Raw genomic sequence first — 17,493 nt, 5'->3', positions numbered from 1 at the left:
TATTTCAACCAAGCCTTTTAATTTTATTTCATTTACACATCTCACAGATGATTTGTGGTGCTAGGAATCTGTTATTCATATGGCATATTGACCGACTTCATCCCCCTCCCCGCATGAAAGATTCATCTATACAACTAAGGTCAGCTAGGTTGCTCAGTAGATATAATTAACCCCGAAGTCAAGAGGAATTGAGTTCAAGTTTGGCCTACTTCCTAACTATGTGACCTGGGCAGGTCATTTTACCCTGTTTGCCTCAGTTCCCTCATCTGAAAAATGAGCTGGAGAAAGAAATAGGGAAACATTCCAATATTTCTTCCAAGAAAGTCCCCCATGGGGTCATGATCAACAGATCTGATCAACAAAAGGTTCACCCACTCTCTCTACACCAGAAAGATGAATGAAAGGGAGAAGTTTTTCTCTTCATGAAAGGGAAAGCTCAGAGCTGGTATCTCAAGGTTATTAGTATGCATTCTGCACACATCCTTTTCAACTTGCAGGGGATGAGGAGAGGGGGAAGCACAAAGCTGGGTAGGGCCCTCCTCAATCAACCAATCCCAGAGCTAGAAACCTGGGGACTGCTGGGCTGACTAGTTTCTGCTGCCAGTACTATAATTGAGTGTGCGTTGAAAGCCCCAAGCTGAGCTGTTAATGACTCCTGATTGCTCTATTGTATCGGATTGTTCCATCTGGAGCGAGAGCTGCAGGGAGAAAAGAAGGAAATGGGGCGGGTCAGAAAGCCCTGTGCAATAGCTGATTTCAAGTCTGATCCAGGATTGCTCTGGCAAAGTGGCCTGGGTTACAGGGAGCCAGGGCTCTGCATGTGTCCAGTACCACCCTCCCCACACACAAGTTCAGGATGTCCCATGTAGAGAAGGCTGAGATTTTGCATATGCACAGCTGTCTATGTGTCCAGGGAACAGAAAGCTTTTTTGGGTGCAGGTAGCTAAAGCTTTGTGAGTGCTGGCTATTCCCTGGATGGAAAGGATATCCCCGCTCAGAGGGTCCCAGGTATAGAGAGCTGAGACCTTTTTGTGTACAGGGATGGAGGGGGTTGGGAGGGAGGCATTCCATTTTCCAGGACTGGAAATCAGTCATTTCTGAGTGTTCAGTGAGTTTCTTGCCTAATGGGCTAAATCACACCGAGGTCTTTGTGTTCCTCCAAATGTCTCCAACAGTTCACAGCTGGGCCTTTGAGGGCTGAAACAGAAGAGGAGGAGGTAGGCAGCATTTCGACCAAGTGTAATCACATACGATGGCCAGGAATGTTCAAATTCCTCATTATGGAGCTCCTGTCCTCTGTACTGGTGACTCACAAAAAGCTTGTCACCCTCCTGCTATCACAAAACATTTCCTTCCTCTTCCCCCTGGAAATTCCCAACTCTGTTCAGAGCTATTAACCAGGTCACACAGACTTGTCCCAATCCAATAGTTCACCTAATTGCCTTTTTATAGAGCTTTGTACTGCTGTTCATTACCCTGTCATATTTTCCCTCCAAGGCAGCTAAGGGGTAGAAGGGGAACTCCAGACTGAGGCTCTGAAATGTCCACCTGCCTAGAACTGAATGAGAGCCTGCAAAATATATATTTAAGGACAATGAAGACACAGGAAAGGGTATTTTCTCCTTGGCCAGAGAGAATTTATTAACCGTGACATTAATTCATTTACACAATGACTGTGTATAGAAAATTATGTTAGATGTTAGAAAAGACACAGGATCTTTGCTCTTGTGCATCTTATGATTTAGTAAGAATACAAGATATAAACACAGGTAATGATTATTCTACAATGTGATAAGGACATTAGAGAGGTATCGAAAAAAGTGTCATTATTATCTGAATAGGAAGGTCATTAGTTACCAGGATGATCATGGAGACTTTATGGATGACTGACATTTGAATTGCTTTAAAGATAGAAATTCAGCAAGAAAAGAGGGACAGAGAAAGACAATCTAGCATAAGGAGCAGTGTGAACAAAAACCCAGAGGTGGGAAAAGACAGAGCAAGTGGAGTAATGATGTGGGTTGGGGTAGAAAATAGTCCAATTTGATTGAAGTTTGGTATATGGAAGAAATTAATATTAGATGAAACTGGAAAGTTGGAGAAGTATCAGAGAGTGTAAAACTTTGAATCCCATGCAAAGAAGTATAAATTTTATTCAAGAGGTATAAGATAGTCATTGAATCCTGGTCCTAACAATGGGCAATGACTTAATCATAAAAGAAAGTTTTGTTCCATTTTCTCAGCCACAGAAGGATTCTAATCTGAAATCAGGGGACTGATATATATTAGTTCAATGGACAGCTTTTCCCAGGACTCAGAAAGGTCACTCTCTAGGAGGGCATCATAGGACTGACTTCTGCTTCAGTCACCATAAAGCATGGGAAGATGACATGTTTCCCTTTCTACATATAAAGCTACTGATAACCCCCCTAAAAAATAGAAGGAAAATGATTATAGCTTCGTATATTCGTGCATATTAACACATATACTTTTTTTTAAGTCTTGCAAAGCACAGTATACACATTGATTGGTTCATTTGATGAGAGAAGTTCATTTGTTATGGCTATTCCAATTTTATGGATAAGTAAGTGAAAGTTCAGGGAGGATAAGGGATTGTCCAGAGCCACACAGCGTTGAGGCAGGATTGGAACTCAGGAAATCCTGAATCTGTTGTTTAGCATTCTGTCCATTATGCCTTCAAAACAGATAAGATCCACAAATGTGAAATTCACCCTGTGCCTTAGCATGAACATGGACTAGCAAGAGGAGTGAGAGAGCATTGTAAAACTAAAGTATCTGTCAGAGACCTTTGGTCTAAAAGAAAAATGTGCTTGATGACACTGGCTAAAAAAGAAACTGAATTAACTGTCTTATTGGTACTATATAGATATGACAAGAAGTGGGATGAAGTCTGACCATTGCAACCTGAGTTTCTCAGGAAACTGAGAAAGGATTTATCCAAAGTCTTCAAAGAAAAAGTGTGATATTAGGAAGGAGGTAGTTGCTTTTAAATTACCACTTGCTCTGTGTGATCTGATATCAGTCAGCATGATGTAATTCAGGGATTCCTAACCTTTTTGGTTATGCATCCCTCTAGCAGTGTGATGAAGCTTATGGACCTTTTCTCAGAAGAACATCTAAAGTAGTTGAAAGAAATTTCAGTTAAAGATTGATAAAAAAAAAAATAAAGATGTTATTTTTTCTCATCCAAGTTAACCAATCCTCCTGAAATTTATGCATAGTCCCCAGAATTCCTGGTAATGGAAAGAGCACTGGATTTGGAATCAATTTCCTTGTTCCTCTTCCAGCTTTCCTTATTATTATTGCTATTATTACTATTATGTACTTCAGCTTCCTTATCTATAAAATGAGAGAGACCAGATGACTTTTGAGGGCCTTTATAAAGTGTATATATAAATAAAGTGTATCCTTTTTCTCTGAGTCCTTTTATAAAGTGAGGTTCCTTCAGTTTTGATATTCCATATTCTAAATCTTTTAATTTTGCTAGGCAGACTGGGAGTCAGTGCCTCATTATATATGGAAATAACCCTTTTTAATGATTCCTCTCCTGATTCTCTTTTTTCTTTTTCTTTTTGCTAAGCCCACACCCTCAAAACCGAAATGGAAAACTGCTTGAATTGGGGAGAGACAGTTTCTGGTTAAAGCTCTAATCTTCTGCTTTTCTCTTAATAGTCAATAGAATCTCCCAGAACAATTAAGTAATCATTTCTATTTCAAGAGCCCTTTATGGTTGCAAAGAGGTCTCCATAGTACCAGGATAGAATGGGAAAAATATATCTTCAAATCTTATATAGCTGGAAGGGATCTCGGAGGTCGCATCTGTTCCCACCTTTCTCCCAGTGAAGGAATCTACTCCACCATCTCCTAGGGATAGGGTAGTAAAATGTCACCAAAATACTGTTTGAAAGAACACTTTCAATGACTGATAATGAATTATGTAGATAAACCAAGAGATTTGCCTGAAGCAGTAGGTAGTTCTATTTTCCTAAGAAATTAATCTTTGTGTGTCCCCCTAATTGTAGCGAAAAGGACAATGAGATTGGAATTAGGAGACCTGGGTTCAAATCCTAAATCCGACATTTCCTACCGGTGTGTTTATGGGCAAGTGAGTTACTCTCCATGAGCCTCGGTTTCCACTTCTATAAAATGGAAATAAAATATTGCTACCATCTCAACTGATCAACGAATATTGATTAATTTAGAGCCACATGACAGGCACTGTGCTGGGTACTAACAATGTAAATAAAGAAATAAGACAGTCCCTGCCTTTAAGGAACCTTTCTCTCCCTTCCTTCCTCCCATTAAGTTGGGAGGAGAGGGCTACGACACATTCATGGATAGGGTAAACTTGATGCTCACAAAGTAACTACCATGAGATAGGGAGGGACTCCTCTTAGGGAGCATGTAAGAGGTGGCTCTTCAATTGAGCCTTAAAGTTGAACTACCTACCTCACGGGCTCTCGAGAGGAAAGTGCTTCGTAAACCTTAAAAGCACTAAAGGAATGTGAATTCTTACCAACATCCATTATATCTGCCCTCTTAACCACTTTTTCTGCAATTATCTCGCCTGATGATGATCTTCTTTGCTGGTTGAAATGCCCGAAACACCTTAGGGTTCAAAAAGAAACAGGCTTTCTCCTTTTGTTTCTGAGCCGACACAAATCCCAGCAGACAGCAGAGTCTGTCGCCGCCCCCCAACTCTCCCAACCCCCTTCCTCAACCCTCCACCATTCTGGAGGACTCTTTACATTCCCCAGCTGGAAGACTCTCTCCTCCTCCATCGCCCCACCTGCCTGAGGGGAGCTGTCGCTCTCCGCTGCTCAGAAGATGGAAGTCTCCAGAAAATTCCCTGGAGGCTTTGCCGGGACGCCCCATCGCCATGCTCTCTCTCTGCCCCTTGATGATGGTCCTGATGTTCGCGTTTTCCGGGCTGTTAATTCCGGAGCCCTGCCCGCCTGAGCTGGCTCTGTAAAACGGAGATAAGCTCAGCCTCTTTAACCCTATTCATTCCATTTAAATAGGTTGCTCCCCAACCCACCGCAAACAATTAACCCTCTGTGTGCCATTTGTCATCAGAAGGTGACCTCCCAGTGCCGGTGTCGATTTGTCCTTATGCTGAGGATTACAATGCCTGGGAGGAGGTGAGGAGAAACGGTGGATTTGGATAGTTGGTATAGGATTGCAAACAGATTCTGATGATGATGCAAAGTTAAGAAAGGGGAATATTTAATCTGGTCAAAATGCAGGTATGTTTCGCATAACACACTATTTCTGCTTCTGATCCTCCTCCGCGGCCTCATTAACTTGCCTCTGTCTCTGAGGTCCACACATTCGTACTCATACCTCTCTATCCCGTGGAATTCAGTAAACTTGGTGTGGACTCGGGATGGATCCTGAAATCCTAAAATCTCAGAGCCATAAGGGACACTATCAAAATATCCAATTCATGGCTTTCCCTACATAGCCAACATCTTGGACAAGTGGTCATTCAGTTTCCGCTGGGAGATCCCATCTTGACCCTAGTGAACAGAGCCTGATAGTTACTCTGGACTTGTAAATTCACCGCTTCCCATCTCAGTGTCTAGACAGCCTTGCACAAGTACTCAGGAAATCATAACCTCTGGGCAAGGGATAGATTTGCAAAAAGGGATTCTCTATTTCAGCACCTTTCCTTTTTCACTGACCTCTTCTTTTCTCTCTTCCTTTTTTATTCATTTCTTTCTTTTTTCCTTTGTTCTCTCCTCCCACTCTTCTTTTTCTTTTATTTTAATAACATTTTCAGTCACATACCTTCACGTGTGCAACTCATTCGCAATGACCTATTCACTCTCACTTTGAGCTACAGCATTCATTTATGCTGACATTCTTACTTTTATATTGACATATGCATGTACGTTTAAATAGAGAGAATTGGATTCTGAATGTCTTTCGACACAATTGTAAGATCCCCAGGAACACGGACCATCATCTCTTATTTCTTAGTGCCAAGCACAATAAAGTGCATATACTTAATTTGCTTAATAAATGTTTGTTGAATGGTGGAAAGACCCTTCCTCTCCACATACACTTTTTCTTCCTCTCTTTTCTCTACCTTTCCTACTCAGCTTTAAATTCCAGATGAGTGAGGTGAGTGAGAGCGTCAGGTGCAGAAAGGAGGAAGCCATTAGAGGAACCTTGACAGAAGAGATAGGAGCATATGAAATTCAGCTGAATCCACAAACATATGCAAATCATTGATTAATATGTTAGAGATAAACTCCATCCGGGAATATGTTAAAAGAAGAAGGCTTCTTTCTACAAGGTACGGATTCCAATCCAATCCAGTTTTCTGAGAGAATCTATTTAAAAAGTTAAGATATGTCAGGTATCTTTTGGATTTCTTACAGGACGGTTCTCTCTATATGAGAATATTTGTGAATTGTCTCGAGGGACTTCTTTTGTAGATCTGTGGCAGGATTTCTGTTGGAGAACTAGAAGTGAGGACATAGGGTTCTCGGTGAAAAAGATAAATGGGATACGTGGAGGGATCTCAGAGTATGTGTTTCTATAGTGGATTTCTATGTATTTTTCTGAATATGGTCTCTCTTAGGGGTTTGTGTGCGTAGGGACTGCGAGTGTGACCGCGCGGGTGATTAGGTGGGTGTGAGTCTTGGATGGGGCAAAAGCTGTATTCCTTAAGGCTTTTTGTCCTGAGCTGAGACTGCTTCAGGTGTCCTACTGCTGCGGTTGACCTCTTTGCCCAGTGACTAGAGATAATTCCTTAAGCGCCTGGGGGGAGGATTTAGAAAAGGGAGGGTAAGGAGAGCCCTCTAGCTTCTTTGGGCTCCACCGGTCCCTTCCTTGGAAGATCTCAAAGTGCAGGGCTGTTGAAAGCTGTGGGAATTTCTCTCCCAAAGAGAAATTGGTCCCTAGGGAACAACACAGTATCGTCCCCATTTTCACTGCTTTCCAATGAATAATCTCAGTATTGGCAGGGTAGGGACAAAGACTGGCTGCCATAGCTGGGTTTTGCTCCATTTGGGGATAAGGCTTTTTGAGTCATAGGAATTTGGGGAGGTAAACTGGGCCTGTATGTCACCACCCATCACCAACACATTCCGTTCATGCAGAGATGATAGGACGCACATACTGGTAAATGCATCCTCCCAGAACCACAGTGACAAAAAGAATACAGACGCATTCACAGATAGGGGCACACATATAGTGATAGAAACACGTACACATGAGAACACACGTATAATCACTCGTAGACACACAACATACATGCTCTCAGCTTCCCTCTCCTCGCCCCCAGCCAGCCTCCCTCGCCAAACTTGGGGATCAAACCCTCAGCTCAGGCCTACGTGACAGAGATTGTGAGCTTTACACGGGATCAGTATAGTATAATGTAGCCTTTTCTTTACTGAGCTCTAATCCCATTGGTTCCGAATAATTCACTCCTCTCAGTTTCTGGGTATTGGAGACCTATCTATACACATAACTGAAAGCAGAGGGTTTGATTTAATATTTTTATTTTGGACACCCAAACCTTCCTCTTTCTCCCTTCCCCAAGAGATCAGAAAACATTTTTCCTGAAAGATACAGATATTTTGGAGAAAATAGTTAACGGTCTGAACCCGTTTTAGGATTAGGAGTCCAAATTACTGCTTCCCTAAGAGCCCTTTGCGGCTCTAAGATCAGTGTCCGAAGCAGGGCATACCTCAAGCGGGGGCGGTCTTCCCTAAAATCATTTTATGCTGAATCCTTCCAGTCTGCTCTTTCAGCCCCTAGAGGTTTCTGTGAGGACTCCCCCCCCCAAGTTCTCCTCCTCCTTGTCTCCCTCCTTAGTCCCTTCCTCTGAGTCTCAGGCAACCCCGAATTCCTTGTTGATTGCACTGACACAAAAGGACACATACAAACCCACAAGGACTCACGCGGACAAACACAGATAGACAAGTAGATATGGGAGAGACAAAATAGGTACATGTGGAGCAGGAAGGGGATTTGGGATCCTGGATCTGTGCTGCTTTGGGGTTGGGGAGTTGGGGATTAGGGAGGGGTGTGTCTCCAATCTCCTCCCTTTACTGCTGCTTCTGGAAATAGGTCTCCATAAAACCTCTGTCCAAAGGGGTGAGTAGTATCTAGGCCTGAGACCTGGACCATTTTCCTCACTGACAGAAACCCACCACCCGTACATAGTGATCCTTCAATCCTAGAGACATCCCCAGGTCCCTTTCCCCATTGAAATAAATAACCTAGTCTTCTGACAGAGATTGTATGGCAAGGAACCATGCACTTTCCTATATATATGCCCAAATTGTGTATGTGTGTTTGTGTCTGTGACTGAGAGAGACAGAAAGGGACGAGAAACAGAGAGCCAGAGACAGAAGAGAGAACAGTGAAGAGCGCTGGACGCTTCTTTTCTTCTTGAATCTTTCAGGCCCAATTCTGGCGTACTTCTTTAAGGCCACTCTGAAGCTCCTTCTCCACTTGGTTTAGGACCTAATCAATCAGAAGAGGATGAATATTAGAAACTTGGAAGGAACCAAAATACTCAAACCCATCACCATTCTGGGGTCTGTCAATGGTAGGAAGGGCTAAGGGATCGGCTGAGGCACTAAAGAACCTCCCCCAGAAATGCAGCACTTTCTCTTCCCTCCGCTCCCCCTCCCCCCACTTCTTTCCTCTAGTCTCCTCCTCTCTTCTCCCCCACCTTTCGTCTCCTTCTCTTCTACCATCTCCTTTTCTCTTTTCCTCCTGTCTTCTCTTCTCTCTTATCTCCCTCTTTCCTTCTTCCGATTTCTCTCCTCTTGACTCCTTTTTCTCTCCTCTCTTCTCTTTTTTATTCCCTTTCCTTCTCTTCCCCTCCCCTCTTCTCTCCTTCTCCCTCCTACTCCCCTTTCTCCCCCTCCCGCCTCCGTTGTTTTTTTTTCCTCCTCCCGTTTGACAGATGATCGCATTGGGCCGCGGACGCGGAGTGCGCGGCGCCAGGCTTGCGTTGGAGATCTGACGCTGCTGTTCGTGCTCCCCCATCCCCTCCCGCGCCCCTTCGGCTTCTCCGCAGTGCACTAGCATCGCCGCTGCTGACAGCGCCGCCTCCCTCCAGTCTCTATCAGCCAGCCCACCGGGGCCTGGCCCCCAGACCCGCCACCTCCTGATCTCCAAGCCCCGAGAGAGGTCATGATCCAGGGTGCCAGTGAGTGGAGAAGGAAGAACGCGGGGGGAAAGTGGAGATAGCGGTTTCACCAGACATCGCTAGAGCCCGCGCATAGCCTGCGCCCGGAGGCTGCCCGGGTGACCTCCAGCCTCCTTAGCTGTCCGTAGAGTGGGTCGGGCCCAAGTTGCAGCCATGGCCACCTTGATTCGCAGCAAACTGTCCAACGTGGCCACCTCTGTGTCCAACAAGTCCCAGGCTAAGGTGAGCGGCATGTTCGCCAGGATGGGCTTCCAGGCGGCCACTGACGAGGAGGCTGTGGGCTTCGCCCATTGCGATGATCTGGACATGGAACATCGGCAGGGACTGCAAATGGACATCCTCAAGTCGGAGCCCAGTGAGGCGGGCGCTGAGCCGCCCGTCGAGGGTGACTTCCACTACCAGAGGGACGGATCCGGGCCCCTGCCACCCTCGGGTTCCAAGGAGCAGGGCATGTGCTCTGAGTTCGGGGGTGGCCAGGACAAGCCTAAGATCACCGCCTGGGAAGCAGGCTGGAATGTGACCAACGCCATCCAGGTAAGCGCCACCCTCCCTCCCCTCCAGGGACACTGCGGCTGTGGCTGAGGCAGCGAAGCACTACCTGGGTGGAGGGGCATACACAGAGATCCCGGGGCAGAGGGGGGAAACAGAAACAGAGACGGGAGGACACGGACATAGATAGAGAAACAGAGACGGTGAGAAAGAGAGGTAAAATACATAAAGGAACGGTGAGAGGGCAAGGAAAATGAGGCAGAACATCCTGAGGTTTTGACACATACACGAACAAGGACAGAGACATAATGGCAGAGGACCCACAAGCTGAAGAAAGAGGCAGATATTGCAGAGACAGAGACAGAGATGTAGAGAGATCCAGAAAGAGGACAAAGACAAGACACGGAGGACCCCGGAAACAGACACAGTCTACCAGGAACATAGAAACAGACAGAATGAAAAAGAAATAGGCAGATCCAGAGACATAATAAGCAAGACTCAGAAACTGAACCTAGGAAAAGATAGTGAGAGGGGAAAGGAGAGAAAATGAGATGGAGGGAAGCTAAGAGAAACAGAAAGGAGAGAGAGAAAAAAAGCAAGGATGAGAAATCATGGGATTTCTGTCAATGGTTCTGGAATGGATTCACTTTCAGGGCAAAACTGCAAAAGAAATATCTGATCTAGGAACTCTTTTCAGTCTCCCCAGTCCGCATTCTACTCCCCACCCCCTGGCTGTCTGCACTTCTCCCACGCAAAGCTCAGAAAGCAATAGAGACCCAGGCAGCATCCAAGTGACAAATAAAATCACAAACGGATATTAACATACATTGTCAGACATGGATCCAGGGCTACATACAAAACCTCTGTGGACCGATATCCCAAGATGGACATACAGATATGCGTGTGTGTGTGTGTGTGTGTGTGCAAGTGAGTGTGTCACAGACAGTTCTGATCAAGCACAGATTCCGCACACCGCAATCTCATACCAGCTTCGATTCCTCTTTTCTTTCACTGTAAATCCCGGCTCGGACGCAAAAATAAGCGGAGAAGAGTGGCAAAATAAAATAAAATAAAATAAAATAAAATTTAAATATCTTTACAGAGCCGGGTAGGGCAAAGTCCCTTCTAAGGTTCTAGAATGTGAATTCTGAGTCGGGCCTTTAGGGGCGGTCTGGGGGCCTAAAGAAGAGAGGCGGGGGCTTAGAGAGGGGGCGGAGCAGAGAGCTTTCCAACCGCCTGACCCATACGCTGCAGGTTGTGTTCTGGCATTGTGTTCTCTCCTTCTTCCCCCTATAGCTCTGGTAACAGGGACTAATTTTGCCAGGACAGAAGACGGGAAGGATGCTGTCAGGGCTTTTAGTGAATGTCCTACTGAAGATTTTTTCAGTCACCAGATGAGAACAGAACTTGAGTCCCTGATGAAGCCTGTATTCAAGGCCAGTGGACCCAAGAGAAGCACGTAGGTCGCGGTTCCGGCAACCTAGTACCTTTGGCGCACATCGCTTTACCGAGGACCTCCCACTACAGAGAGACCTCGCTGTAGATTAGCCAGTATGCAGTTCGCACGGTGCACTGAGGTTGGCGGGCATCTGGAGATTGAGTCTTCACCCAGCCTCTCTCTGACAGGTTAGGTTGCCCACTTCCCGCCAAGAGGTCGCGCAGCTCCAAACCCGAGGCGGTTTCCCCTGCGTCTCACTTTAGCACTTCCTCCCCTAGAGGGAAAAGAGGAAAGGCTTTGAATTCGGGATTAAGAACAAGGCTAGTAGTTAGGGGGTGAGGATGGACTAGGGGACTCATTATGAGAAGGGCAAAACTCGAGGACCTTAGTTCTTCTCAATTTCGTTTCCTTCCTTTTCCAAATCCCGCAATTTCCGAAGTCCCGAAGCTAGAACTCTTCTGGGGAGAAGGGAGCTGGGACGTTCAGCTTTGATGATGGTTGCTGTAACACACACACACACACACACACACACACACACACACACACACACACCACACCCTTCTTTTCTCCTTCCACTTCACCCTTCCCTCCCTTCCCCAGCCAAAACTAAGCTCAGGCCCACCGAGACATTTCGTTTCCGTTTTGTCTCTTGTAGGGAATGTTTGTCCTGGGCCTACCCTATGCGATTCTACACGGAGGATATTTAGGACTGTTTTTAATTATTTTCGCCGCCGTGGTTTGCTGCTACACCGGCAAAATCCTCATCGCGTGCCTCTACGAGGAAAATGAAGACGGGGAGATAGTTCGGGTGAGGGACTCCTATGTGGACATTGCCAACGCCTGCTGCTCTCCCAGGTTCCCCAAACTGGGAGGGAGGATAGTCAATGTGGCTCAGATTATCGAGTTGGTCATGACGTGCATCCTCTATGTAGTGGTCAGTGGCAATCTGATGTACAACAGTTTTCCCAGCTTGCCGGTCTCCCAGAAGTCCTGGTCTATCATCGCCACTGCGGCGCTATTACCCTGCGCCTTTTTGAAAAATCTGAAAGCCGTCTCCAAATTCAGCTTGCTCTGCACCTTGGCCCACTTCGTTATCAACATCCTAGTCATAGCCTACTGCCTGTCCAGGGCTCGGGATTGGGCTTGGGAGAAGGTCAAGTTTTACATAGATGTGAAGAAGTTCCCCATCTCTATAGGGATCATCGTCTTTAGCTACACGTCACAGATCTTCCTCCCGTCCTTGGAAGGCAACATGCAGAAGCCTAAGGAGTTCCACTGCATGATGAACTGGACGCACATCGCGGCCTGCGTGCTCAAGGGCCTCTTTGCGCTCGTGGCCTACCTGACCTGGGCGGACGAGACTAAAGAGGTAATCACCGACAACCTGCCATCTACCATCCGTGCTGTGGTCAACATCTTCCTGGTGGCCAAGGCGCTGCTCTCCTACCCGCTGCCCTTCTTTGCCGCTGTGGAAGTCCTGGAGAAGTCGCTCTTCCAGGAAGGGAGCCGCACCTTCCTCCCCAACTGCTACGGGGGCGACGGGCGGCTGAAACCCTGGGGGCTGACGCTGCGCTGCGCGCTCGTGGTGTTCACGCTGCTCATGGCCATTTACGTGCCGCATTTCGCGCTGCTCATGGGCCTCACCGGGAGCTTGACCGGCGCGGGCCTCTGCTTCCTGCTGCCCAGTCTCTTCCATCTCAAGCTGCTCTGGCGGAAGTTACTCTGGCACCACGTCTTCTTCGACGCGGCCATTTTCCTCATTGGTGGCATCTGCAGCGTGTCCGGTTTCGTGCACTCCCTGGAGGGGCTCATCGAGGCTTACCGAACCAATTCAGAAGATTAAATCCCGGGACAGCGGCAAAAAAGCTGGTGGGCTGGCTGGCGTCCTCTTGGCAACTTCCCCTCTCCCATGGACACCTGCATTGCTCCTTTTCTCTCTGGTTCCACGGGTTCCTTCACTGCTCTCTGCCTAGTTCCATTCTATCCAACCCATCCAATCCCATTCTTCCAGGTCCCCTAGGCTCCATCTTTGCATCCTTCCTTACTCAAGCCCTTCCAGTCCTGGGATTGGGTGGCTAGGGGGAGTGGTCCAAAGACCACCGCACCCTGTGCAGACCCCGCACTCGATCGAGTCCGCCCCATCTTACCCTGGCCAGTTCTCCTTCAGTCCAGTTCCGCTGTTTGCATCGTTGTGGTCCTTCCCATGCAGTCCGGTCCATTTGGGTAGGCACAATCTACGTTGCTTATCTCAACACGTCTACGCCTTTGGGCTATGTCACCACTGGCTCTTATCCCTTCCATTTCTCCCTCTCTCCCTCTCCCTTCCCCTACCTCTGCTTTTGGTTTAGTTTTTCAATCCAAGCTTTAAATTTAAATCTCTATTTTCTTGCTTTTAGTTATTCAAGAGGGAAATAGAAAAATTCTAAGTCAAAGTCTTTATTTTTTTTCAATTTGGATTCGTTTATTTATTTAAAAATAAAGCTGGGAGTTGGGTGGGGCGAGGCTTGGGAGGGCAGGGAAATCCGTGTCAATGTTCAATGGAATTTCGTCTAAAACCCCCTTCCTGGGATTGGGTCCAGCACTGCATCACGGGGACTCTTTATGCAATGGACAAGGCCCAAACTAGCCAATCTGAGTCCCCTTCTCCCCACAACTCGGCCCGATCCCAGAGCAGTATAGGTGGGTTCATCTCCCAAGCGCATTTTGCACATTGTAGGCTGTTCTAGGACACGCAGCGCATTATTGTAGGGGCGCCCAGGGAGGGAGAAACTGGCCAAGGATTTTGGACTTTGACTGGGGATGGAGGATGAGAGGGAATTCCCAATCGACAAATATGCCCAGAATCTTCCATTTTCCCCATCCCCAGCAAGCTTCCCATTTCTGAGGACATTTTGCCTTCAGCTGAAAACACAAACTGGAATTTGTTTCTTTTCTTTTTTCTTTTGGGGGGAGGGAGGTGAACATAAACTGTGACTTGTTGGATTTCAGGAAACAAAACCCACCCCATTCTGTGCAACCTATCAGATTGTGGAGCTGTTCAAATGTGTGTGTGTGGTGTAATTGTGGTAAATGAGATGAAAATGTATATCAGAAAAAAAAATCTATCTTTATCATAAGATGTGGTTCATAGCTATATCCACAAATAAAGAGGAAACAATGATTTCGTGACTTGAGATTTTTGTTTTTGATCCCAGAACCTGATTTCTTCATCATTGCCTGATTCTGCAACTAGAAAAAAGTAAGGTGGGATTCACTTCAATTAAAAATTAGTTCATTCGTCGTTCATTCAAGAAACATTTATTAAACACCAACTTAGCGTAGGACACCATGCTTAAAAGTCAACTAACGAAACATTTAGGTTATGACTAAAAGATCAATAGGGAGATGACTGGCTCCTCAATAGAAAGAAATGGAGAAAGGTGGGCAGAAAGAACATTGTCTTCCAAGAAGAAAAGGATTGTCTTTCCTAAACTTTTCCTTCCCCCAAGCACTTAGGCACATTACTCTGCACACTTAAATGTTTGTTGACTGAATGATTAAGGACTCACGTAGCCTTTGCAGAAACTCTCCGGAATTTGAAAGTGCAGTCTCCATGATTTGCCTTTTCTTGCCTTTTCTGTTTAATTCCACTCACCCATTCCTGGAGCTATATGATGTAGTTGAAAGAATTACGTTATATGGAAATCAGAGAAAAGCTGTGGGTTTGAATCCGGGCTTCCGCTTACTGGTTGAGTGATCCAAATCATTTTCCTCAGTCTGTTCCTTATCTATAAACTGAAAGGAGTAGAAGAATGGTTGATCTCTCAGTTCTTTTCTAGCTTAAATACGATCTATGACGCAGTCAGCCACCCGCTCTTATTATATATGTCCACACTGAAAGTCCTCCTTGAACTTTAGAGAGATGGCTGAAAATTGTGAGGTCCAGGCCGGAATGGAAATAATGAGCTCCTCTTATCCCGCTCCCCCACCCCCGCACCGAGCCTATTTGGTCAAAAAGAAGAGAAGAAAATTTGGTCCATATAGAAAACCAACCTACATGTTTCTGATTAGGAACCCCCCCTCCTCACTTTTTTTATTTTTTAGTTGCAGACTGTGGATGGAGATAGGGAGCGGTTTGCCGGGTTTAGCTAGATAACCAATCCACTTTTCTTGCGTAGACAGTTTCAGAAACCCTACTCTTTTAATTGTCTCTTCCCTCGGTCCCAGCTCACTAGCTCTAAGCTCCGCCTTCTCAAAACTGTGAGGGAAATCTCGATTTCACTGCCCTTTGCTCTCAGGGACTCTTTAGACCTTTTTAGATTTTTTTTTTTAAGGCGTACTGTGATGAGAAAAATGAGAAACGGAGTGCAAGAAGGGTGGGCGCTAGGGCGGCTCGGAGAGCTCGCTACCGCTCTCTGGGTAAGGGACAAAAAGTCCGCCCCTGGGGAGGCGTTTTCTGAATTGCTTCGGTGAATTCCTCCCTGTCGCTGGCCTGACAGTTCGCCCCGACTGCTTAACTGCTTTGGTGCCTCATCTGAGAGGTTGGTTTGAAACGATTTCTTAGTCTTTCGTACTCAAAGAAGATTCTAAAGAAATGAGAGAATCCCCTCGCACCCCTAACAGTACGCTTCTATTTCTGTTCCTATCTCTTTCTCTTGTTGAGCTTAAGCAGCTATTACTAGTGGCTGTGGAGTCAGACAGTCCTTAACTTCTGCTTTCAAGGAGCTTCCAATCTCAGAGACTGGAAAACCATTTCCCCTCTCCCCTACTCCCCCTTCCCGTGTGTGTGTGTGTCTGTCTCTCTCCTCTCCGACTCTGTCTCCCTCTCTCTGTCTTTCTTTCTCTCGTTGTCTCCGTGTCTCTGTCTCTCTCTCCCTCTGTCCTTCCCTCCCTCTCTTCCTCTTTCCCCCTCACTTCCTCTTCTCCCCGCCCCAATTAACGAAGGAGAGTTAGGGTAAGGGAAAAGGAAAAATCAGGGTTGAGTAATACAAACATTTTGGGAGCAGTCTCTTTTTTATCTAGGGGTAGAATGAGGTCCTAGAAAGATTCTAGGAAGAAGTGGTCTCTGAGCGGTAGAGAAGCTTCAATAGAAGGGAAGAAAGGGTCCACTTCAGGCAGTTTAGGAAATAAAGAGAAAGAAAGAAGGGAGAGGACAGGTCAGGAATAGGAGATAAATAGTTCAGTTTGGTTGTACAAAATGTACATTTTATTGTATATGTATTGTTCAAAGAGAAGAATATGAAGGAACTAGAGTAGTACATATAAGTTGAATCTCGACTGTGGAAGATGAAGAATCAGGCATTTTAAATTTATTCGGTAGGCAACTGCTTTTTTCCTCCTCCATCTCTTTCTCATTTCTCATTCTCTCTCCCATCTTGTTTCCCAAATCTGTCTCTCTGCCTGTCTGTCCTTTATGCCCTTCTATGTTCTTCTGTCTGTCTGTTTGTCTGTTTTTCTTTTTCTCTGTCTCTCTCTCCCCCGCTTTTTCTCCCTGCCCCCTCCACTAAGTATTTCTGAAGGACAGAGACTTGACTCTAGTTCCTGGGTTTGAGTTTTAGATCTAGCAATCTATAGGAATAATAAAGATGATCGATTCAGGCACAAATAGCTCCCTTTAAACAGCGACTGGCTGCCTTCTCAAAAACACACGGTCTGTTAGTAGAGCTGGTCTGCAGCCGGTGCACGCTCCAGTTTTCCTTCAAGGTCAGTGGCCGGAATGGGGCTGGGGAAGGGAGGAGAATTCCTTCTGGAGGAAGAGGGGTCAATGAAAGATGGACTGCCCTCACCCTGTGTTCCGAGTTAGGGTAACTAACTGCAGAAGACAATGTCCTGGTTGCTGTGTGTGTGTGTCTGTCTGTGCTGGTATACTCCCGTCTTTCCTCCTTCCATCCCCCATCTCCACCTCCGCACCGGCATATCGGGCTGTCTGATTGGGTCTTTGGGATGTCCAAATCTCAGCACAGTCTGAGGTGAGGCCTTCTCTGAGAATCCCAAGACATTCTGCAATGCAGTGATAAAGGCGGGGTGGGCAGAAACCAACCATAGTTGGGGGGAAAGGAGTGGTGGTGGAGGGGGACCTAACCCAAAGACTGCTAGGATGCCATTTCCCCTTTCTTAATGCAAAGTCCAGATAGATGGAAACCGGGTAGCTCCTGATTTCAGACTGGGAAAGAGCCCCCAATTCTGGGGGTTGCCTTGGGCTGCATGGAAGGAGACTCTATTCTGGAGAGGTCAGTCACAGGGTAGAACAAAGATGACTCAGAGACGTCCTAGTTCTGGGGACAGTCTGGGGAATTGGGGACAAGGATAACAGCACCTTAAGAAGAGCCCTCCCTCTCTTCTTCCTCCAACCCTATGCTGGGTCCATGTCTTTAGCAATTTGGGAGTCTAG

The 17,493-nt window shown here is 46.3% G+C and overlaps 1 protein-coding gene across 1 annotated transcript; it reads left to right on the top strand.

Annotated features, from left to right (window-relative positions):
- Positions 1-8,909: 8,909 nt before the first annotated feature.
- SLC32A1 (solute carrier family 32 member 1) lies at positions 8,910-14,291 on the top strand. Its single transcript, XM_031954024.1, has 2 exons — positions 8,910-9,730; positions 11,779-14,291. The coding sequence occupies exons 1-2, from the start codon at positions 9,350-9,352 to the stop codon at positions 12,964-12,966; spliced, it is 1,569 nt and encodes a 522-aa protein (XP_031809884.1). The 5' UTR covers positions 8,910-9,349; the 3' UTR covers positions 12,967-14,291.
- Positions 14,292-17,493: the final 3,202 nt, after the last annotated feature.

This window comes from Sarcophilus harrisii, chromosome 2, assembly GCF_902635505.1.
Source record: "Sarcophilus harrisii chromosome 2, mSarHar1.11, whole genome shotgun sequence".
NCBI lineage: Eukaryota > Metazoa > Chordata > Mammalia > Dasyuromorphia > Dasyuridae > Sarcophilus > Sarcophilus harrisii.
This window is presented reverse-complemented; position numbering and strand designations above follow the sequence as displayed.

Excerpts from the sequence above, each read along its gene's own strand:
- SLC32A1 (XM_031954024.1), top strand. The coding sequence starts at position 9,350 with ATGGCCACCTTGATTCGCAGCAAACTGTCCAACGTGGCCACCTCTGTG. Across the intron at positions 9,731-11,778 it reads ATGTGACCAACGCCATCCAG|GGAATGTTTGTCCTGGGCCT; the intron begins GTAAGCGCCACC and ends TGTCTCTTGTAG.